At 42.3% G+C, this 25178-nt stretch overlaps 1 protein-coding gene across 1 annotated transcript in view; it reads right to left on the reverse strand.

The window, feature by feature from the left end:
- The window catches only part of MAP1B (microtubule associated protein 1B), a 99668-nt gene extending 94100 nt beyond the window's left edge, over positions 1 to 5568 (reverse strand). Inside the window, exon 1 of the mRNA XM_053907279.1 lies at positions 5185 to 5568. Within this exon, the coding sequence (XP_053763254.1) occupies positions 5185 to 5368 (184 nt within the window). The 5' untranslated portion in view covers positions 5369 to 5568. The remainder of the gene's footprint in view (positions 1 to 5184) is intronic.
- Between the last annotated feature and the right edge of the window lie 19610 nt (positions 5569 to 25178).

Consider the following 25178-nt stretch of genomic DNA (forward strand, 5'->3'; position numbering starts at 1 on the left):
GAGGGTAACAAAGGATCTTCCCATCTCAGTTCTCTGAATCCAGGGGAATGCAGTGCACAAAAGGGAGGCTAAAGTGCGCATAAAATTTACAGATGGAAAAGGGAGAAATGAAAAGGTTGTGTGTGTCGTGCTGGGGGTGGGCAAGTGTTCATTACCGGACAAGACAGGATGAACAATAAGGAACCACTTTCCCTTACTTTATACAGGTTCTATCTTGCCAAGTGAGTAATCATGCAAGCATTTTACAACATCACTTAATAAAGCCAACAATTTTCTTTTTTTTTTTTAATTTTTTTTTCAACGTTTTTTATTTATTGTTGGGACAGAGAGAGACAGAGCATGAACGGGGGAGGGGCAGAGAGAGAGGGAGACGCAGAATCGGAAACAGGCTCCAGGCTCGGAGCCATCAGCCCAGAGCCCGACGCGGGGCTCAAACTCACGGACCGCGAGATCGTGACCTGGCTGAAGTCGGACGCTTAACCGACTGCGCCACCCAGGCGCCCCTTGCCAACAATTTTCAAAAAGCACCTCTCACGTAAAGACTAAAATCTGTACTCCTAAAAGAGGCAATAAGTTGGAAAAATCCAACAAAATGACCATTCATTACATGTTGAAATGGCACATGAGTTCTGACAGTTATTTGGGCCTTTGAAAGTTGATTTTTTTCTATGAACTTTTTAGTTGATCGCTCTGATCCAGAGGCTTGTATTTTTTTTTTTTTTTGCCAGTACCTAAATGATTAACTTAACTGTAAGATTCTATTTGTAAAACTATGCTAAAAAGTGATCAGAGGGCAGATTTGAATCATAAACTAAAGAAACAGAATTTTTTTTAAAAAAGAGCTAAAATCAAGGTTTATCTCTCAAAGAAGTTTTCCTATTTTTCCCCTTTTGACCAAACTTTCAATTGGCTTTTTTCTTTTTTTTTTTTTTTCAGCCAACAACTTGATGTTCATAATATATATGTTATGTGTAATGCAGACAATACCTCTCATAGAGATCATTTCAAAGCATTGGGGATAAATCATTTTTAGGTCTTCTGATAGCATCCCACATTGGAAACAAATAAAAGAAGTGATTTATGGCTATTATTGGTTTAAAAGTTAGAACTTACTTTAAAAAGTAAACCTTTAGAGAAGATTAAGCATGAATCATCAATCTAATAACCTTAAGTTTGAGGACTGGCTTGGATTTCTGCATAGATCACAGAGCCCTTACTAGATAATACCAATGAAGCAGTACAAGCAGAAATCCATCTGCCTTTTGACTTTGAAAAGTATAAAGATGAACATAATAAATTTAACACTCTCCAACATTTCTTCTAACCTCCACCATGTGTTGGTTTTGCCCTGTTAAAATAAAATGAAAACTAAACCCCAAATGTTTCCTGGGTTCTCAGCCACCTTGAACTGAAAACAATCAATAAAGTAACATCACAAAGTTACAATGTTATCAGCTAAACTCACGTCTAAAAACTCAGGAGAGTCGATGTTACACACGTCTACCTTTTTATAAAAATTCTTTGCTGATTCCCAGTGTTACCTACAGGAAAGTTACACTCTTTCACAGTAATTGAAAGCACCAACTGACACTTAGTATTCCTTAGATGTCTTGATTCCCTTAAAGCAATAAAATGAAGCAGTGACAACTCCTTTCATAGGCTCTAGAATTCAGTTCGCAAGGCGTGGATGCATCATACTCTATGTTCTAATATACACTAGAGAAGTGAGGCTCTGCGAAAAATGGCGATGGCTATTAAGTCTAAGTTGGGGGCTAATGAGGAAGAGGGTGAAAGAGGTGCCCAGGAATGGCATCTGGTGGTAGCAACCGTGGTCAGGCATGAAGCGCTGCATAACTAACAAAATAAAGCTAGACCCATCCAAGTGTTTCAGACTTGAGAAGAAATAATCAAACCTTACATGGTACGTTTTGAATACAGTTGAGAAAATGAGGGACCATCTCTCATCCTTGGTTTCAAAAAGCATTTCCTAAGCAGTCACATCGGGATGTCTCAGGCCTGTCAATTTATTGCATTATCACCATCTTCCTACGGATCTATTTTCTAGGCTCCCCAAAGAACCCTCAGTCATCAGATGGCAAAATTCCAAGTCACCAGGGTCTCCCAACCCACAGAACATCAGTTAAGACGAAAGGGGAAATAGGACGCAAGCGTAACAAATGACGAACCGCATGCCCAGCCGGCACACAATCCAAGCGGAGCCCCCTGCAGAGCCCCCTGCAGCATCTCCATCGCGCTTCTCACAACCTGGCCCTGGCCCGCGGGCACCAGCGACAATAGCAGTGGTATCAGAGTGACCTCTGGAGGAGGCCCAGCTGGGATCCGCAGGCGGAGGCAGCAGCGTGTCAGGCACAGAGAAACAGAGCCAGCCTGCCCTGTTGCTAAGTCATCCCAGCCTGTCTGAAAAGCTAGGGGAGCAGTGTCACTTAGTACCACGAGGCCCTGTAGCTCGAGCTGCATCCGGGATCCCAGGACCCAGGAGAGCAATCTCCAGAGGAAAAGCAGCATCTGCTCCCACATGTGAGGAAATGGCTCTGCTCCCCCCGGCTTGATTGATTGTTAATGGGATCAATACAGCCATTTTGGAGTTTTGTGCAAAAACCTGACCAAATTAGGGAATTAAAAATCAGGAAGGCATGGTGATTGAGAAGGGAACATGAGGAGGCTTCTGGGATGCCAGTAATGTCCATTTCTCCATCTAGATAACATGGGTGTGTTCATTTTGTGAAAATTCACTAGGCTCCTCATCTACGATCGGTGACTTTTCCTCTCTATTTTTATTTCATTTTTTTTAATTTTAATGTCAAAAAGACAAATCTGAACTTTATGACTGCATGCTAGTTGTATGAAAAGGAGTAAAGACAGAGAGCACTTCATAGCAGTACTTGGAGACATCAATTTTCTCCTCAAACAGAAGAGGACTGAATAAACCCCCTGAGGAATGGGGTACTGAAAGGGTGACCAGCAGAATAACAAAGCAGGAAGATAACAGCGGTGGAAGGTGATTGCTAAAACACCTCGCTGCACGGGGCGCTGCCCACGAGTGGATGACCGTACAAAGACAAGCTGGGAAAACCCGTGTTTGATCTTCCTCTGATGTTATCCTGCCCTGCACTAACATCATGACAGGACCAGAACAGTAATGGTGCCGTGCTGGCACTTCTGTCACTTATGAATGATGTGACCTTGAGCGGGTCCTCTTATCCGTCCTGCCTCTCTGGGTCCCCATCTCTAAAATGGGGGTGACGGTGCCTCTCCTGGCACCACATCGGGAGTTTATGAAAATCTTACAGATAGCAAAGCCCCTCTTAATGTATTATTATTCCGCGGCAATGGTGTGGACAGTAATTGTTTTTAATCCAAAGTCATTGATTCGTAAAGCAGCCACACCCAAAGTCGGTACGTAGGAAATTTCCAAGGAGAAAATGTGCAACCAAACTAAGATCAGATTAAAGGCCTAACGTTTGAAAATGAAGGGTTTTTGAGATGCTCAAAGAAGGCATTTCACTATTGAAATCTCTTCTTGAAATTTTTTTTCGAATAAAATAACACGACTGCATTCTGCTCTTTTTTTTTTTTTTTTTTAAGCTGGAAGGAAAAAATCAGTGCTTTAAAGTTAAACAAAAGACCCAGGTCTGCAACTCCAGTCCCCACCCTGCAGCCTTTTGTTCTGGGGACAAGGGGCCGTTTCCAAATGCAGAGGCAGAAAACAAGCGTTAATTTTTTCATCGAAAATAAGGTCTTCGTCTTTTATGGGGTGGGGGTGCGCCGGGAGCGGGGATCGAGGGCTGCGTGAACGCCCTTTGTCCGCCTCGGGCTGCCGTAGAGACCGCAGTGCGGACTGCACCACGCCCACCAGCCGGTGTCTCCAGGCAGAAACGCTTCAGCACCACCCCAAGAGAATAGAGCGCGGGCTGGGGCTGCGCAGGGACCTGGCGACCTCTGTCAGCGGCGAGGGGAGGTCCGGGACACTGGGGGGGAGGCAGAGACCAGAGCGCCCTGCTCGGGGAGGGGAGGGGGGGGGGGGCTTCGAGCGCAACAAAGCCGGGCTGACGGAGAGGTGGGGGTGCGCAGCACCAAGCCCGAGGCCCCGGCAGAGCGCACACCAGGCGGACCGCGCCCGACGGGGGGCGCCGCAGTGCGGGGGGCAGGTGCGGCGAGCGGATGGGGGCACTGCGGCAGCCCGGGTGGGGCTGGGGGGCGGGTCGGTCAGCGCGCCCGAGGCTGCGCCCGGCGGGCCCTCACGGCCCCGCCCAGGGTTCTAGGCGAACCGCTATTCGGCCTCTGCAGAGCGCGCTCCTAGTGCGCGCACCGGGCGAGGCGCTGGCCCTACCCGCTAACCACCGCCCCCCCCCCCCACCCCGCCTTCCCCCTGAGCCATCACTACCAAGGCTGAGACTTTTGAAAGAAGCCCCACCCCGCAACTTGGGGTCCCATTGTCCTTTCTGAAAGCTGCAACCAGGATCCCAGGGGCAGTAGCGAGGCGGGCGCCGTCTGGGAATCAAGCGCAGGAGGCAGGAGGTTCTCCATCTCCGCGTCCCGGGTGAAGCGGGGGGGGGGGGGGGGGGGGGGGGGGGCGGGGGGGGGGGAAGGGCGTGGCCCCAGGACTAGCCTAGTCATTGCAAAGAAAGAACAAATCGGGAGGTTTTAAGCCAGAAAAGGCATTTCTCGGGGGCTGAGGTGGCTGTGGTGAAGATGATTCCCATGCGGGCCCTGGCACATGATGCTTCAGCCTCGGGTCTGCCGGCAAGGGGAAGAGGGGACACCCAGCATTTTGCGGGGGACAGAGGAGGACTGAACGGGGTGTTTGCATCAACTCCCCACCCCCGTTTGCTCCCTACGGTTTGGGCTTTATTGTGGCCGCCGCTCCTCTGTCACCTGCATTTCATTTAGCTGGAGAGGCGGTGGCCAGCCAGTATCTGCAGACCCAGCCTGATGACATATCCCTGAAGGTTAGAAGAGACTCTCCCACTGGGTCTCAAATCTAATAATCCGCATTATTCTCCGAAATGAGCCCAGGAAAGAGTCTGGACCGAGTGCAGGAGGTAGCGGGGAGAGATGTGGGTGCGGGGTGCGCCTAAAGAGGAGGGCAGCCGTCGCGCCCTGGGTGGGGTCGCGTTTGCCAGTCTCCTCGAGCGCGTCCCCTGGGGACGCAGGGCCTCTTACCGAGTTCGATGTTGCCGATGGCGCGCCGTAGGTGCTCTTCGGTCACGATTTCGCCGACGACCACCAGCAGGTAGAACTTGCTGTCGAGGAAGCGATGCGACAGGCTGGGCGAGGTGGATGCCGCCGGGTTGGCAATGCTGCCGGACGGCTCCGGCTCGGTGGCTTCCACCACCACGGTCGCCATCCTGCCGGCCCGCTATGCCTCGGCGAAGTGTCCCGCTCCCGCCGCTCCTCTCCTCTGCGGCAGGAGAAAGGATTATCACCGAAGGTGCTGTCTCCGCTCCGCCCCCTGCGTACCCCTCCTCCTGGCGCTGCGCGCCGCCTCCCCCTCCGCCCTCTCCTAGAGAGCGCGGCGGAGAGGAGCGGGGAGTGTGAGAGGGCGGGGAGGCGGCGCCGCTTTTATATGGAGACTAGGCTCGGAGCCGGGAGGAGGAGGAAGAGGAGGAGGAAAGGACCACCCGGCACATCCTCACGCGGTGGCTGCCTCCGCTCTTCCAGCCGTTGGCCCAAGGCTGATGTCATCTGCAGCAAATCAACTCGCCCGCGGCCCGGAAGCTGGAGGGAAGAGGTGTGCGGACAATGGTCGGGGCAGGGCCGCGAGTCAAGGGCCTGGGGGACCCGAAGGGCCCCTGCTGCGGCCGTGAAGGGGGAAAACACTCCCCCTCTTACACCCCCCACACACCCATTGCCGGCTGCAGGCACCCACCCACCCCGCTTGGATTTCCATTTTCATCGTGGGGAGATTTACCTTGTGCGAGGTGCACAAGTCAGGCCTCTGACTAGTGTCCCCGCCTGTGATGAAACCAGATTTTCAGGTGCTGTGATAGTACAGCGGGTGTAGTGCTGAGGGTACCCCGCCCAAGAAGATGGAACCTGTCTTTTCTTTGACCTTGTGGACTTGAGAAGACATAGTTACCAGTATTTACCACCTTGACTTAATACATCAAAAATGCAAACCGATGCCTAATATTGTTCAGGCTTTGGACACTAGTCTGCCAAGTCCCAATGGTAAAAAAAAAAAAAAAAAAAAAAAAAATACTGGCTTCGTGGTACCCCGGGAAATGAGAGGACTACAGATGCATTTTTTTCTAGATACAGATTTCTTTTCTTTATATGCTGAACAGATAGCATCAGGCATAACAAAGAATAAAGAGAAGATACTGTCTCTACCCCAGCAGGATTACAGTGACTATTATGTACTTTTCAGTTCCCTAGGGAACACACAGGCAAAATTATTTCATGTGACAAGGATATCTTTAAGTATATATATATATTGCATTGGGAATTTTTATTGCCTTTGTGTTTAGAACACATTAAAATGCTTAAAGGCAGCCCATCCACAATCATTTCCCACAGATCTACTGAATATAGCTTCTGTCCCAAGAAAGGGGTCATGGTGGTGAAGAAGGGACAAAATCTACCTACCATAAAAGACTGAGGGATTAGAGGCTTAAGAAAGAGGAGTGGGTGGAAATTAGACTAGTCAGTATAGTTTTTAATACTAGAAAGCGTATTCGTAAAAAAAACAAACAAACACTTGGATAGACTAAGATTTCCAAATTAGCCCATTGTCTTACCTATTAACCACCATGACTTATTGGCGATATACTCTTTGCTTTTAGCTCTTTCCTGAAACTCTGGCATGGGAGACATGGTAGGCAGCCAAACGTCATGATTCCTTTCTACATGCCAGTCTGATCAATGGGGAATAAGATACCATCTGGCCCATAGCAGTTGAGGTCTGTGACAAGCTCACTGGTGAGCCACATTCACCAGTGAACAGTGACAAAGAGTTCCCAAGTGAGGTAGTAACATTACTTCTTGGTCGAGAGGAGGCATTCAATTTCTGTTAGAGAGGTAAGGCCGGCACCAAAGCCCATAATTGGGTGATGAGTTCTGGTAAGGAGCATTGTTTCCCAGAAGTCAGCTATCGGAGTCCGCTGGCATCTAGTGACTGTCCTCCCTTTCTCTGAACCACCATTTACTTTTATTTGTGTAATATCGGTAGGTCTATTCCTTTTACTTAGATTTATTTTTTAGTGAAATTCTTTACTGCTAAATAAATGGAAACACTAATAACACTTATAAGTAGAAGGTATCCCTAAGCATAAACATAATGAAAATAATGTAATGTAATTTCTGCTCTACACTGTTATTTGCTGAAGACTCTGACCCGGAGGTGTACTCTCTCTAGGTTAACAACAGAGATTAGCAAGTGTTAGAGTGGTGTTAAGACACATTACCACCTAACTGAGTTGTTCTCCATGTCATAACAGAAGGTTGGATGGAAATAACAGAAGACCTTTCGTACTGTGTGAGTCAGTGCAATTAAATGCCATGACCACGAACCACCGAAGTCATTGCCCAGACTTTGAAAAATAGAAATATAATGCCAGAAAACAGACTAGAGATGCTGACTGCTACTGTACAGCTTTGTTACTTTGGGCAAGTGACTTATTCTTGATCTTCAGCCTCTTCATGAATATACTGGGAGAATAGTATCTTTATAAATGTGTGAGTAACTGTAAGAAAGGTGTAAATGATACAACGTGTAAGTACCTAATACAGTGATTGGACTAATAAGCATTCAAAGCATGGTTGATGAATACACCTGTTTTGTCCCAGTTTGCTGGACAATGGAGTAAAAGCATTCTCACAAAATGTGTAGGTGAAGGGCACCTGGGTGGCTCAGTCAGTTAAGCGTCTGATTTCGGCTCATGTCATGATCTCACAGTTCGTGAGTTCAAGCCCCACATTGCGCTCTGTGCTGACATAGCAGAGCCTGCTTTGAATTCTCTGTCTCCCTCTCTCTCTCTGCCTCTCTCTCTCTCTCTCTCTCTCCATCTCTCTCTCTCTCAAAATTAAATAAACATTTTTTAAATGTGCAGGTGACATCAAGTTGGGCATAAATACCAACGCCTCTGAAATGGGAATAGAATGTTAAGTATCAGTACAAACTAGAAAAGTAGTCCCCATGCTTCCCCATCTCTTATATATATATACATATATATCTGTATACATACACATATGTATATATATAAAACTATATATATAGTGCCATAATCATATAAAAAGGAATTAATTGATGTGACTTTAAAACTGCATCGCTTTGCGACTATATGTGTGTGTGTATATATATATGTATGTATATATGTAACTATATATATGTATATAATATATAAGTACATATATAACTATATATATTATATATATATTATATATATAGTTCTGAGGAGGTAAATGGGGAAAACTAACATAGAAGAGTGCCTGTTACCTGCTGACACCTGTCATCACCTGGATGTCCCAAAGATATCTCAGACTTAACATGCTCCAAACCAAAATCATCTTTGCCTCTCAAGCCTAATCCTCTCACTTTTCCTATTTCAGTGAATAGTATCTCCATGTCTCCTATGATGCAAGCCAGAAACCTCACAGGTGTCTGAGACTCCTCCCTGAACCCTAGTCCCATGTACAAGTTAGCATGAAGTCTGGTCAGTGTTACCTCCTCAGTATATCTTCAATCCATCCGCTTCTATTATCAGCACGCCTGTCCAACCTACTCTCATTGTGAGAGGTAGTAGTGTTCAGGTTAGAAATTGGTTTCTGAAGTCATTCATACACAATAGTCTCAGAATAACAATAAAAATGTTAAAAGCAGTTTAGGGTGTTGTGGGTTTTTTTTTTTTTTTTTTTGCAATTTTCTTTGTTATTAGCTAAATCGCAAAGCCATGCAGTTTTAAAGTCGCATCAATTAATTCCTTTTTATGTGATTATGGCACTAACTCAGCACATAATTGGGTTTATTTGTTTTGTTTTGGTTTTGCTTTTTATGAATTGATTTTTATACTTAATTTTGCTTTATAAATATTTAAAATATTTGGTCCCAAAATCAAATCTACAAAACAATTTGTATTCAGAGAACTTCAGCCTCTCTTCCTCCTGCCCTTCCCCCCTCCTTCTCCCCCTATAACTTTTTCCCCAGGTTTAGATTTCCATTTTTAAAAATGCTATTATAGGGGCGCCTGGGTGGCTCAGTTGGTTGAGTGTCCAACTTCAAGTCGTGATCTCACAGTTTGTGAGTTTGAGCCCTCAATTGGGGTCTGTGACAACTTGGAGGGATTCTGTGTCTCCCTCTCTCTCTGCCCCTCCACTGCTGGCTCTCTGTCTCTGTCTCTCAAAAATAAATAAACATTTAAAAAGATTAAAAATGCTAATATATATATATATATATGCATATATATATATATATATATATGCATATATGTATATATATCCTTCCTACCTCTTTTAGATAAACAGCATATATACACACAACTTTTCCGTTTTGCTTTTTTCACTTAACAATATATCCTGGAGATATGTTCATGACAGCAGAGATGAATATGTCTCATCCCTTTTATAGCTGCATGGTAACCCATTGTCTTTATTTACTATAATTTATTTAACCAGTCCACTATTGATTGGCATCATTGAGCCATTTCCAGTTTAATTTGTATTATAAACACTAGTTGTAACTGTTGTTTTGTCCTGTGCAGTAGCAATGGTCACCTGACTTGCATCAGTATATCTAATGGGACCTTCATCCAACCATCTTCACACCATGGAGGGTGAGCTCTTCTGATCCAATCATGTTACTCACCCCTACCTGAAACTCTCAAGTGGCTCCGTATCGTTTTTGGAATAAAGATCAAACTCCCTAGCATGGCCTACAAGGTCTCACAAAGTCTGGCTCCCGTTTATCTGCCTGGCTTTATCTAGCTGCCCCCTCATCCTTACTTTCCAGCCTCACCTACATGACATAATATCAGAGCATGCTACTTCCTTTTTTTCTAACTTTGGTTTTTGTTTTGCTTTGGTTTTAGAGAGAGAAAGAGCACACATGCAGTAGAGGGAGAGAGAGAGACTCTTCAGCGAGCTCCATGCCCAGCCTGGAGCCCAACGTGGGGCTCCATCTCGCTACCATGAGATCATGACCTGAGCTGAAATCAAGAGTCAGATGCTCAACCGACTGAGCCACCCATGTCCCCAGAGCATGCTCCTTCTTTCTTAATTTTATTATTTTGAATATTTTATTTATTTATTTTCAGAGAGTGTGAGTGGAGGAGGGACAGACATTGAGAGAGACACAGAATCTGAAGCAGGCTGTCAGCACAGAGCCCCAACGTGCAGGGCTCAAACCCATGAACCGCGAGATCATGACCTGAGCCTAAGTCGGACGCTCAACCAACTGAACCACCCAGGCACCCCAGAGCACACTACTTCTAAAAGCAGGAACTTTTGCTCTCTTTTACTGGCCTAGAGCACTTAGTGGTTAACTTCACTAGTTAATGTCTGTTTGCCCTATATTTGGCATCTCAACTCTCACCTCCTTAGGGAAGCCTTCCTTGACCTTCCTTACTAGGTCAGTTAACCTTTTTATGCTCAGTTATACCACTCAGCTCCATGCTCCACTTCTTATTTGTAGCCTTTGTCATCAGTGTAATTTCATACTTTTATATGCAATTTAAAAAATTCGTCTGTCTTCACCACTGGACTCTCTGCTCTATGGAGGCTAGAACCATGTCTATCCCTTGACACTCACACATAACCATCAACTCAGTGCCCAGTACAGATCATGGGCTCAATCAAAGTGTACCAGTGACATGTACTCTGTTGTCAAGCAAACTGGGACATGAGTAGTTTCTGCAAGCCAGGTTATTGTGCTAGGTAGTTCAAGTATATTGCTTCAGTGAATTCTCACAAACTTCTTAAGAAATTGGTATTGTTATTCATCATTTTCATGGCCTTAAGGTCTCTTTTACATTTCTCATCTTGGTAGTCTGTATTTTCTGTCTTTTTTTTCTTGTTCATTCTTGCTAGTGGGTTATCAGTTTTGATTATCTTTACAAAAAAACTACATTTGATGTTACTAATCATTTCCTATTGTATATACGTGCATATGTATTTTCATTCATTCTGTTCTTAGCTATCCTATTTCACTCCTTCTGATTTCTTTGGGTTTTATTTTACTTCCTATTTTAGCCTCTTGAGAAGCTCAGACAACTGATTCTCAGTTTTTCTTCTTTTCTGATATATGCAGTAAAGACGATACATGTCTAAGTCCTGCCTTGGCTGCACCCTATACATTTTGATTTGCAGTGTTTTCATCATATTCACTTCATATTTTCTAATTTCATTGTGACTTCTTTTTTTGCCACAAGTTATTATCTTGCTAGCTGGCAGATGAAAAACTGACATGCAGAAAAGTTAGATGATCTTCTATAAATCACAGAAAACCTATGAAAACTCAGGTGTGTTGGGCTTCAGAGACCATCTCACCGTCTCTATATAACCCTCTTCCTCCATGCTATAGGAATTAGGGCAAATTAAAGGAAGCCAAGCACAGCAAATTATTGGTTGGGAAGAGGAATAAGAGAGAAGGACCTAAAAGAGTAAATTTCACGTCAAATGAGACTCTAATATCATGTTACTGTTTGAAATTAAAGTGTCTCTAGAATGCAATATAAGGCAATATGTCATTTAAGGGTTAAGAAACAGTCTTTATTTACTCAGTCTTGGTTAGGCCTTTCTTTCCAAATTTTAAGTTCCCTGTAGAAAAATTAACAGTCTGAGGAAATGAAAAAAGAAAAAGAAAACGTAGGGCAACGATTTATAAGATACAGGGTATTTGAGAAGATTTCAAAAGTATGATCCATGTGCCATGTCATGGTAGGCCCAAGCTATTCTCCATGCCTGTAAAATAAATGGGTCTCACTCTCAATAATGGCTCTTCAGGTTGGTTGTAAGAGGGAAGTATCAGAAAATTCAGTGGTGTCCTTCATAGCCACAGGAAAATGTCTCATACTTATTTCTGTTTAATCATTCTTGACTCAGAATGTGCCTCTTCTTCTTTTCTTTTGGTGGAACAGTGGAAAAACTATCACACTGGGAGGCCAATTAACTGAGATCAAATTCCTTCTCCAAGTTGTAGGAACTGGGTCCTTCTCATCACGAGCTTTCAGCAACAAACAAAACAAAGCCTTACAAACATATAGAGCACAAAATTAAAGTTCCTCCCTTCCCACCACTAATTCTACTCCCCTCCCTAGAAGTAATGACAGTTATTAAGCTAAACTGTGTGCGCGTATGTGTATATAATGTATGTGTACATTATATAAACATACGCACCCACACTTTTGTTTATATATGTGTGTATACATACGGGTATATATATTCTTTGTATATGCACAGACACATACCTATCCCCCTACATGCATATATATGTTCATATATATAGCTTTCCCCCAAAAAACAGAATAATATTTTATTTTATTGGCTCAAAACAATATTGATTATCTCAGTCTCTGTAGGTCAGGAGTCCAGATACAGCTTAGATGAGCTCCCTGCTTCAGGGTCGCTCACAGGCCTGCCAAGTGTTGGCTGGGGCTGTGATCATCTGAAGGCCTGACCGGAGAAGGATCTGCTTCTGGGCTTAGGCACGTGGGTGTTGGCAGGATTCCGTTCCTCACTGGCTCTAGGCTGGCCTCGCTTTCTTACCACGTGGGCCTCGTTATAGGGCCATAAGCAGAATAGTATTTTACATACTGTACTTCAGTGGCATTTCCCTTTGGAGCTCTTTTCATGCAACTATGAAGAACTCTACTTCATTTTTTAAATTATGAAGCAGTAACCATAGAATGAATTTATTTTGGTTCATGCATGCTTTCCCTTATTGGTGATCCTTAAGAGATCTTTGTTTTTTTCCTATTATAAATTATGTTACAAAGATGACGCTTTTAAGTACCTCTATGTGCATACATGTATCTCTCACCACAGAGGCCTAACTCCAATAGATGGGTTGAAGGTGATACATATTTTTAACATTTAATGACTCCTGCCAAATTACTCTACAAAGAGAATTTAATGATTTATATATTCCCACCACATCCTTGACTGTTTCCCCACACCATAGTATACATCTTTTTTTACTCAGCTAAAGGAGAAAAATATTTATTTAAAGTAGAATTTTTTTTATTTGCTTGTCTTTTTTTTCAACTAACTGCATTTGTCCTTAAAATATGCCCTGTTATTTCCTATTGGACTGATGGTTTTGTCTTTGTTGGTTTGTAGGAGCGATTTATAAAATCTGGATGTCTTTGTCATCAGTATCTGATGCTCAGTCTGTTAGATTTTTGGTAAGTCCATTTATGATGTCTTCGACCATATAAAATATTAAATTTCTTATAGAATTAAGTCATTCTTCTTCCTTTATAAATTTTGGGGGTGTTGCCTTGCTTAGGAAGGATCCCTCACTCCAAACCTTAAAACCATTCTCTTGATAATTTTATACTTTTGTTCAATCAAGAGAGTACTTAACTCAGGAGATCAATAAAGGTTCATAAAGGAAGAAGTATTTGAAGTTGTCCTGGAAGAATAATATTTTTCAATAGGCAGAGATGGAGAAAGGACAATGCACACGAAGGGAATAACATAAGCAAAACAGCCAGTAAAACTTATACTGAGCTTATTCTTGAAAACAGCGAGTGCCTTACTCCTCCTTCCTTTTATGCTAAAATGCAGCTCACTGAACACACTGTTCTGTGCCTTGCTTTGGTCACTTAGCATATCTTTGAAATATTTATGTAATTGTCACAAAGCACATCCCCATTCCTTTTTTTTTAACATTTTAAAACAATGTTTATTTATTTATGTTGAGAGACAGAGAGAGTATGTGTGCACGAGCAGGGGAGGGGCACAGAGAGAGGGAGAGAGAGAATCCCAAGCAGGCTCTGAGCTGTCAGTGCAGAGCCCGATGAGGGTCTCAGTCTCGCAAACTGTGAGATTGCGACCTGAGCCAAGATCAAGAGTCAGACACTTAACGGACTGAGTCACCCAGGCACTCCCCCTCCATTCCTTTTGACCAAAGTGTAGAATACCATTGTGTGTGAATATCGTAATTTATCACTCTACTATTTTTATCATTCATCTATTGAGGATTACTTCAATCTTTTGATAATATAAAAGTGCTGCAGCAAATGAAGTTCTGTAGATGTCATTTTCCATAGACCAGAGACTATCCATAGGATAATTTCCTAGCAAAGTGCTGAGTCATAGGATATGCATGTCTATGATTTTGATAGATGCTGAAAATTTGCCCTCTGTTGGTGTCGTACCAATGGGTACTTGTACCGTAATGTGAATGGTCTGCTGATTCCTCACGATATAAGTGTTTTTAAACTTTTTTATATTTGCCAATTTTTAGGCCAAAAAGTATATCTCTCTGTAATTTTAGTTGCATTTCTGTGATTATAAGTGGCATAGACCATCTTTTCTTATGTGTAAGGGCCATCTGCATTTCCTTTTCTTTGAATGGTCTCCTTATACCCTTTGCCCATTTTTCTTTCAGGATGTATACTGTTTTCTTACTGATTCATATATATCCTTCATACATTAGAGAACTTAGTCTCGTTCTGTAATATGACTTACAAATACTTTTTCTCAGTTTGCCAATTGTTTTTTAATTTTATGTATTAAAGATTTTGCTGTGGAGAATATTTTATTTTGTCATTAAATGTAACTAGTCTTTCATTAGCAGTTTATGAGTCTTATGTTATATTTTAGAAAGGTCTTTGCCATTGTGAGATTATGTAAGAAAAATTCTCCCAGGACTTCTCTAGTTTTTGTAAGGCTCCATGTTTAATATTTTGGATTTATCCAGATGAAAACTGTGAGATCTAAACCACTTTTTCCCCCAGCTTCAGAGCGCTTTGCTGATAGAAGATTTCACAGGATTTTGTAATGACTTGGTAACTCATCTTTCTCCCCAATTGATAGTGAAATGTGTCAGAGCAGAAACTTTGATTTCCTGCTTTTATTCCCTAACCCATCCTGCCCTTTAATCCACTTCAACCCAGCTCCAAGCTTCACCTAATGTCTGGCAATTCAACACCTCTTACTTCTGCATTTCTTGACTGCTGGGGAGGTAAGAGTTCTTCTGGGTTAAGGCGAGGCCTTCCCAGGTCCTGGCTGAAAATGAGATTTGGACATCCTCGGCTAATGCCTTTTCACCAAGCGCAAGCTCTTACCAAGGGCAGATGCCAAGTGAGTCACTCCAACACATGTAGAGGACGGCATCCTGAGGGGAAGAGAATTATACTGGAAATAGTCAAACCTGCTTGGAGACAGAGCTTCTCAGTCAGCTCTGCAGACAAGCAGCCACCGCCATGGCAAATGGCAAAGCAATAACAGGCCTGGCTGGCACAAGGTGGAAAGCTGGAGACGTGAATGCAGTTTCCCTTCCCAGGCCACCAGCAGCCCCCAGGGACGATGTATTCTAAGCAGACAGTGACTGTGGAGTCCAATCAGTTCATAGGCAGGGAAGCTGTCACTTGATAGCAATGGTGCTCTAGGGTAGGGGTAAGGGATTCTGTCTGGTACTCTGGGAGAAACATCTGGAAGGCACCAGGCCCAGGGAGAAGTGGCTCACATGGCATCTGCTGAGAGCTAGTGGCAACAACTGAGTCCTTGCAATCTGCCACACTGTTCTGAGTCCCCAGAGGGCACAGAGTTGGCTCCTGGCTCAGGTTGTTCAGGAAAGTAACGTATGCACATACAACTATGGTGTAAGGCAGCAGAAAGGAATGCCCTCAGTGTGTCCAGTTTGCTCAAAGGAGTATGGACAAAGAAGCAGGTGCATCCAGCTGGGATGACCAAGGAAAATTCAGAAGGAGGAAGTGATACAGAAGCCTTCAGCAGCCTGTGAATGTTCTTGGCACTGGAAGAAGGGAGGACCTCAAGGCCACTTTATGAGGCCATTATTGTGGGCAGAATAATGGCTCCCAGAGGCATTCATGCCATAATCCTTGGAATTCATGAATATGTTACTTTACCTGACAGGAAAGAGGTTTGACTGACAGTAAAAGAGTGTGGGATGATGACCAGAATCAGAACAGGCATTTGTACTACCTGCCAATGTGTAGCAGGCTTCAGAAACATTGTCTCTCTGAATCCTCATGCTTCCATTTCCCAGAATGCAAAGCCAGTCCAGGAAGGTCATTATGATTAGCACTAACAGATACTATTACAACCTTGAGGAAACACCACCATAATATCTTTGCAGATATGATTAATAAGGATTTTGAGATGGGGAGATTATTCTGGATTATCTGGAGAGGCCCAAAGTAACCCCAAAGGTCCTCCTAAGAGGGATAGAGGAGTGTCTGAGTTAGAGAAGGAGATGTGCAGATGTAAGAGAGATGTGATGAGTGTGACGGACAGAGTTGGCGATCTGAAGATACACAGCTAGCTTTGAAGATGGAGAAGGGCCACAAGCCAAGGAATGTGGGTGGTCTCTCAACGCTGGAAAAGGCAAGGAGACGGATTCTCCCCTAGAACCTCCAGAAGGAACCAAACTCTGCTGACACCTTGATTTTAGGACTTGGAACCCCTAGACATGTCAAATAATAAATCTGTGCTGTTTTAAAGCACTAAAGTTGTGGCAGTTTGTCACAACAGCAGAGGAAACTGACATAGGTAGGTTGTTAGTGGCTTTAGGAGATAGAATTCCTTGTGTGATTCCTTCTGAAAAGCTCCCAGATAGCCTGGCCTCAGAGATGGCTGTGCCCCAATTCTTGCCCTGCCCCCCCATTATGGGCAGGGTTATGAGGACAAGTGAGAACAGACTGCCTGCGAAGCTGCCTGATTCAGCGTTTTCTCATCTTTGTGCTTCTCAAGAGCACAGTCAGGGTACACAGTACTGCCCCTCTGGGCAAGAACATCTGAAATCCACTGGGATTTAAATTAGCAATAACATCAAAGCTTCCCTTTAGAAAATTGCGGGCAACTTCCCTCGAATCCTATGGTCAGCAAGTATCTGATTTCCCATTAGATGGCATCTTAAGTTTTGCCATTTCTGAAAAACGCTTGGTTTTGTTTAGAATTCCACAGTTGTTTATGTATTAGCTACTTCAGGGATGGAATCTTCCTGTGAGAGAGAGAGAACTTTTTAAAAGCAATAGGAAAAAAAGGGCGATCATATACAAATAACAGGAATTTCAAGTTGTGATACCAGGAGACAAGGGGAGAGTCGTTTATTTTGTCACTCATACATTCGTTTAATCCACACATCTTAAATAAGCATCTGCCATGTACCAGATATTGTTGTGTTCCTGAAATTACAATGATGGGAAAAACAAGCTTGGTCCCCACTCTCATAGAGCTTACTTTCCAGAGGGGAGTGTGCAGATGTAAAAAATCAGGGAACGTGGAGAAACGGCATTTTAGACACTCTTTAGAAGAGGCTAAAGGAAGCTTCATGGGACAGAATGCCCTGAAAGAACTGGGAAGTGGCATGGATTCCACGTGGAACGAAGCAGCATCTTGAATGCCCTTGAACCACTGTTCGTCCATCCACAGCAGGGAGTGAGAAGCTGGCCATACTAGAGGACATGATGTGAGAAAGGTTTGACTGACAGTAAAAGAGTGTGGGATGATGACCAGAATCAGAACAGGCATTTGAACTACCTTCGAATGTGTAGCAGGCTTCAGAAACATTGTTTCTCTGAATCCTCATGCTTCTATTTCCCAGAATGCAAAGCCAGTCCAGGAAGGTCATTATGATTATCACTAACAGATACTATTACATCCGTGAGGAAACACCACCAACCTTTTAAACCGCATGCCCTCCTGTGGTAAATATAAAAATCGACTGCCTATTGAGCATTTGAAACTTCAAAATATATTAATCACCAGGATTAAAAACAAACCAAAACAAAGCAAAGGGTAATCACAAAAGAACGTTCTGATATGATCTGGAAAAGCATTTACTGTAATCATGACAGCAGCGTGAAGCAGGGGCACATGGTGTGGAAGGGGGTGCTACTTAGGGTGTTCGTTTTAGCATGAAGGCCACTGTGCTCATCTGAGCCATTCATGATTTCCCCCAAGAGTTTAAACCACCGCTCCCCTCACTGCCACCAGTGAGGTGATCCCACTAAGTGATTTTTTAAAGTTTATTTATTTATTTTGGGAGAGAGAGAGAGCATGGGAGGGGCAGAGAGAGAAGGAGAGAGAGAATCACAAACAGGCTTCATGCTGTCAGTATGGAGCCTGACACGGGGCTCAAACCCATTAACCGTGAGATCATGACCTAGGCTGAAATCAGATGCTTAACCAACTGAGCCACCCACGCGCCCCCACCCAGCCACCCAACCCACAGTAAGTGATTGTTGACAGCAAGGAAGTTAGACTAATATTTGTGGGTCTGACTTCTTCTCATCTAGCAAATAATTACTAAATATTTAATCAACACATCTGATGGGAAGTTGTCACATTACCTAAATATAAATGATCTCACCAAACTTTATTTATATGGTATTAAGGTTTGGTGTAGAGGTTGATCAAGTGAGTCTATAGTCAGGTTGTTCTTTACCTGTATGTGTTGGACAGGCAACCTCACTCACCTATTTCCTCACTTGAAAGCTGTGGATATCCGTCATCTCTATGTGTTAGAGTTCAGGCATCCACTCATTTACTCATGTACCATTTATGATAGACACACTGGTGTCAGACAGTTGCTAGGGATACAGTGTCTAATTTATTTTAAAATATTTTGGGAGATATAGGTGGTATCCATAGTTACAAGCCAATCTTAGTCTTAAGTTAGTGTTACTGCTTTGACCTATTTTTGCTGCGTTTTTGTTGTTTTTGATAATGCCCTAAAGAATACTATACCGTTAAAAAAAAAATGTCAAAGTGTAATCCACCCCTGGTTGTATTATTTTGTCCTTCAGAGTTCTCAGGACCCCCAAAAGATCCAGACAAATAACAGATAACATACAACCTATAATGCAAAAGACATACTGATAAAGCAACGTATCTGCAGACTTACAAACATAAGTTAATAGATGTGATGCCTGGCAAAATATTCTCTGGAGTGCCCTACAAACATTTCCAAATTAAAGAAGGCCGCTTGGATAAGGTTTGTGAAATGTAGCAATATGAGCATGCCACTGCCTTCTCCTGACAGCAAATCCTAATTCTATAACACATAAGAGTAGCCTGCCATCCAAAGACTGCAGTGGTGGGATTGTGGGTGGCTTTCTATTCCAAGATACCAGTTGTACTAGGCCTAACCTCCAAGCCAGAAATATTTGCTTCTGTTTCTTCTGAACTCCTTCCAGCAAGAGAAAGATCACTCTCAGAAGCTCTGTTCCAGCTCATGAATACCCATGGGATCAACTAGGGACTTTGAGTAGGGACATATCTCATAGAGTTCCTGATTACCTGGCCTGGCCTTCAGGACACATGCCTACCTTGGCATCTGCCAACACCAAGCTCCTAGCGGAGGTTTGCAGGGCATATGATTTACAGGCTTTCTTTAGTGTTGTGGGAAGACACTATTAAAACTATTAACAGAAATGGAAAGGCAGGAAACCATGGCCATATAGCAAACATGACAAAGAGACTACCAAGACATGGAGAAGTTTATGTTAGAATCGATGTCACTTTTAGAGAAAAATCCTATCAAATATCTTATATCCTCTCGGATATAAATCCATGAGATAAACTACAACTGATCTGGGAGGAATAGAGTATTTGTAAAAAAATTTTTACGTTTATTTATTTTTGAGAGAGAGAGAGAGAGAGAGACAGAGAGACAGAGCGCAAGCGGGGGAGGGGCAGAGAGAAAGGGAGGCACAGAATCCAAAGCAGGCTCCAGGTTCTGAGTTATCAGCACGGAGCCTGATTCAGGGGTCCAACTCATGAACCACGAGATCATGACTTGAGCTGGAGTCGACCCTTAACCGACTGAACCACCCAGGTGCCCCGAGGAGTATTTATAAAGAATAGAAGGCTTGGGGAACATAGAACAATCCATGTTATCACAAACTATTCTCTAGCTCCACCAAACAACTTTGATTTTCATAAACGAACCACCCTCTCTCTTTCTTTTAGAACTGTGTATAAGTTCTTCCTCTGTCTTGAACTTCCTACCCCTCTTAGCATGGTAACTTATCATCCATCAAGTCCTAGCTTAGAGATAACCTCCTCCAGGGAGCCTTCCATCACTCTCCAAGACAGCTAGATGCTGTCTATAGTCTCCCCTGTTATCTTGTACTTCTTTCTATCAAAGCCCTTAATGTAGTAGGTTAGAATTACTTATTTATAGATCAGTGTCTTCTCAGACCAGCAGTTCTCAAACTTTTTGGTCTCGGGGTGTTTTATATTGTCAAAAATTACCGAGGATGCTGAAGACCTTTTATATATGTAGATAATATCCACTGATATGGTATATTGTAATAAATATCCACTGATATTTATTATAAATTAGGAAACTCTTAAAATTCTTATTTATTGATTCACTTAAAATAACAATAATAAATGTATTACATGTCAGTATCTAAGAACATATTTTGATAAAAATTATTATATTTTTCAAAACAAAAATTTCAGAGAGAAAAGTAGGATTGTTTTACATCTTTTACAATGGACTCTCATACCTGCTTTTGCATTCAATATGTTGCAATAAATTGTTTTGGGTTGAAGTATATGAGGAAAGTCCAGTGTCACACATAGTTGGAGAAGGGAGGGTTATTTTTATTAGTATTATTTTATTTTAGAGAGAGAGAGCATGAGCGAGGGAGAGAGGTGCAGAGAGAGAGAGAGAGAGAGAGAGAGAGAGAGAGAGAATGTCAAGCAGGCTCCACGCTCAGCACAGAGCCTGATGAAGGGCTTGATCCCATGACCCTGGGATCATGACCTGAGCTGAAATCAAGAATCATATGTTCAACAGACTGAGCTGCCAGCATGCCCCAGGAGCAATATCATAATGGCCTTTTCAAGGTCATTGTGGATATTCTTCTTAATATTATGCTAAAACTTGACAGGTGGTAGATTCTTAAAGTTCATTTGCTTTATTTTTTAAAAATTTTTAATGTTTATTTTTGAGAAAGAGAGAGAAACAGAGACAGATCACGAGCAGGGAAGGGGCAGAGAGAGAGAGAGAGAGAGAGAGAAATCAGAAGCAAGTTCCAGGCTCTGAGCTGTCAGCACAGAGCCCGACATGGGGCTTGAACTCATGAACCATAAGATCATGACCTGCGCTGAAGTTGGACACTTAACTAAGCTACCCAGGCATTCATTAAAGTTCACTTTCAGTGTGTTATCTGAAAGCAAATCAGTGAACTTTCTGTATTTTGTTACATTATAATCCATTGGTCTATTTTTCACTTTGAAAGGATCTTTTCTCCATGCATGATTTTGTAACATTATACATTTTGGTAATTTGGAAAAGATTGATTCACTGAGTTATACCCATCATTCCATTTTGACAATTTCACTATATTATACCAAAAAATAAATTTTTAATATCACTATCATTCTCATCAGAGCAGTCTTTAATTACTGGGAAGCTACAAGCTCTTGTTTTCCAAAACTCTATTTCATTTGAAAGCTCAAATTGTATTGTTGGCTATAAATACCATCGGTTGTTTTCCTTGAAAGGACAGGCTCACTTTGTTCTTTTTCGAGAAAATGTCTGCCAAACAACCACGGTTTGTTTGTCAATCGTTCTTTTAATAAAAACCGTTCCATGAAAAAGTGGCTAGTTCAGCTTGCAACTCAATCACACAAATGTTTTTCCTCTAGACAACCATCATACTTCTGTGTGCAGCATAAGTGCTTTATGGGTACCTATTTTATTACACAGAATACTAAAAATATGTGTACTTCAGGTTGAAATTGAATAACGTTAATCATTTTTCCTGCTTTGTCAAATTGGCTTTTTTTTTTTTTTTTCTGTGCATGGGGATGAACGATGCAGTGACTACTAGTTTGTTTGGTGCCACTGCCTTGATTAATGCTAAGGAATTCGTGCTAAGTTTTATCCATTGTTACTTTGTACCATAAATGCAAATGGCAACACAGTGGGGAAACAATCAAATGCCATCTTAGTATTATGAATAAAGGAGTCTGACCATGAGGATCCCCAGGAAGGAGGTCGTAGACCCTCAAGGCTTCCCTGACCACTCTTTGAAAACTCTGCCTTAGAACATAAATTTCTTGAAAGCAGGTACTGCTGTCTCAGTATCTGTGTGTCCCTTAGACCTACACAGTGTCTGGCACATAAATAAATGTATGCAGTAAAGATTTGCTAAATAAATGAATAAATCAGAATGACTTAATTTTGTTTGCCTACCAGTTTCCTCGCCTCTTACAGAATGTTCTGAACCTAATTTACTTTCTTTGATGACTCAGGGTCATCATTATGAACACTGGCTGAAATACAGTGACAGCTATTGGGATATTGTCCCTGCAATAAATTGTCAAGTATCTACTTCACATAGGGGATTTTACTTACTCATTCTTGGCTTATTTGCCTCCTTCCTTGCTGATGAGCTGTCAGCTACCACTCAATGATGATGTTAATGTTATGACCTTGAAGAAATATCTCTAACTTCCTCCTTTTTTATGTATCTTTTAATCTGTAAGTTGAGAATATTTAAGTGAAATAGGCCAAAACTTTTAAGTGAAGTGAAGCTTCTGAGTTGTCTCTTGAATCAAGCACATGAGCTTTAGTGCATGGATTTGCCAAAATTTATTTGGTTAGCTAGGGGGCTCTTTCAACTTTGTTTCTCATCCTGAGCCACCCCTGTTTCTCTGAGATTTCAGGATAACTGAGTTTTGCATAGGTGAAGTTTTACTATAAATGTGATTGCAAAAAATAGCCAAAATACACCAACTTATAATTTGAGTTAAATAAAACCATATATCTACTGTTATGGAGAGGAAGGTGCAGGTCTTCCTTGACTTATGATGAGGTTATGTCCTGAAAAACCCATCATAGGTTGAAAATATTGCAATCTGAAAATGCATTTAACACACCTACCCTACGGAACATCACAGCTTCACCTGGCCTGCCTTAAACTTGCTCAAAAAACTTAGATTAGCCTACAGTTGGGCAAAATCATCTAACACAAAGCCTATTTTATAATAAAGTGTTGAACATCTCATGTAGTTTATTGATACTGTAGTGAAAGTGAAAAACAGAGTGGTTGTCAGCGTATTAGTTGTTTACTGTCGTGTTTGTGTGGCTGATGGAGCTGAAGCTCGCTGCATCATGAGAGAGTATCTACTGCATATCGCTAGCCCAGGAAAAGATCAAAATTCAAAGTGGGAAAAACAGTTTCTACTGACTTTGTATTGCTTTCATGCCATTGTAACATCGAAAAATCTTAAGATCGTTGATGGGGGGTAGGGGAGAGGGGAAAGTAGGTGATGGGCATTGAGGGCACCTGTTGGGATGAGCACTGGGTGTTGTATGGAAACCAATTTGACAATAAATTATATTTAATAAAAAAATAAAATAAAAGCCTTTGCTAATCATCCTCAAAAAAATAAAAATAAATTAAAAGAAAAAAGAAAAACCATAGTTCAAATACCATAGGCCAGACACCCTACGTAGATCTGATTTTGAGAAATCTTCAAATTGCCATACCATAATTAAAACAAATTCAAATTATTGGAATAGGGAAAGAGGAACTACAATGGGAGTATCATAAGATTCTCTTAAAAAGAATTGAACTTTACTGCTTCATCTTTAAAATCCTAATTTTGAATTTATGAACTCATCTTGTACTATATTAATTTATATCTAGTCGTATTATTTTGTAAGGTCGTTACAAATTAATAGTGCTTTAAACTCATTTTAAAAGACCACTTTGAAATCTGACATTTTTTTGTATGAATTCTCTGTGTGTTTTTAGTGTTTACTTATTTTGAGGAGAGGGGAGAGGCAGAGAGAGAGAATTCCAAGCAGGTTCTACACTGTCACTAGAGCTGGATGTGAGGCTTGATCCCATGAAGATCATGACCTGAGTCGAAATCAAGAGTCGGTCACCTAACCAACTGAACCACCCACGTATCCCCCCTTTTTAATTTTTTTTAAAAATTCTGTTTTTAAAAATATTTTCAAAGAGAAGGTTACTATTTGAGGTATATCAGAGCTGAAAGATGTGCTCATAAAATACTGAATGTGACTTCTAAGTTTATGGACAGCAAGCAGCAACAAACATTTCTTTTCAGATAAAATAAATGTATTTAACAGCATTTACAAGGTAGTTCATTACACCACTTCTCACATCTTTCTTTTGCAGTAGAGAAATAGAGAAAGAAACCTACCCATTACAAATCTTTGTTTGCAGTGGTAACCCCAGGATGTTACAAGGGAAGGGGAAATTGACCACCTTTCAGGTTTGAACAAGGAGAAAACTTCTGAGTTAAAGGTGTAATTAATTAGCCAATCTGACAAAGAGTGAAAGGCAGCTGGGCTCTATCTAGCCTTTGCTTTTTTTTTTTAAATAGTAAAGCTGCATTTGATCAGGATTTTTTTTTTAAGTTAATTAATTTATTTTGAGAGAGAGAGCGTGCAAGCAAAGGAGGGGCAGAGAGAGAGAGACAGAGAGAGAGAGAGAGAGAGAGAGAGAGAGAGAGAGAGAGAGAGAGAGAGAGAGAGGAAAGAAACCCAAGCAGGCTCCACACTGTCCGTGCAGAGCCCTGTGCAGGGCTCAACCCCACGAACCAGGGAAGTCATGTCCTGAGCCCAAATCAAGGGTAAGGTGCTCAACCCACTGAGTCACCCAGGCGCCCCAGCCTTTGCTTTATCCAGTGGAGGGACTCCCCAGTGCTTGGGAGAGGTCATCAATTTCCATTTCCTCGAGCCTGGAGGTCTCTGGAATCGTGAAGCTGTGAAAGTCCAGAGCCTAGCTTTGAGGTCTGCAGTGAAGCCGTGCAAACCCAGGGGTGGAGGAGCTGGCTGGTCAGGTGAGCAGCACTGGCCAATTCAGAGGGCACTCGGCGTAAGGATACCAGACAAATAAAGTAGTCTCTCTTTAGCCGCAGTTTCTCTTTCCCCAGTTTCAGTTACCTGCGCCAAATGCTCTTCAGGTGTGGATGAGCCTCCCTTTTGAGGAATCATCAGAAGGACAATTAGTAGCCTATCGCCACGTCTCAGTGCT

This window comes from Panthera pardus, unplaced genomic scaffold, assembly GCF_024362965.1.
Source record: "Panthera pardus isolate Hobbes unplaced genomic scaffold, ASM2436296v1 HiC_scaffold_2, whole genome shotgun sequence".
Taxonomy (NCBI): domain Eukaryota; kingdom Metazoa; phylum Chordata; class Mammalia; order Carnivora; family Felidae; genus Panthera; species Panthera pardus.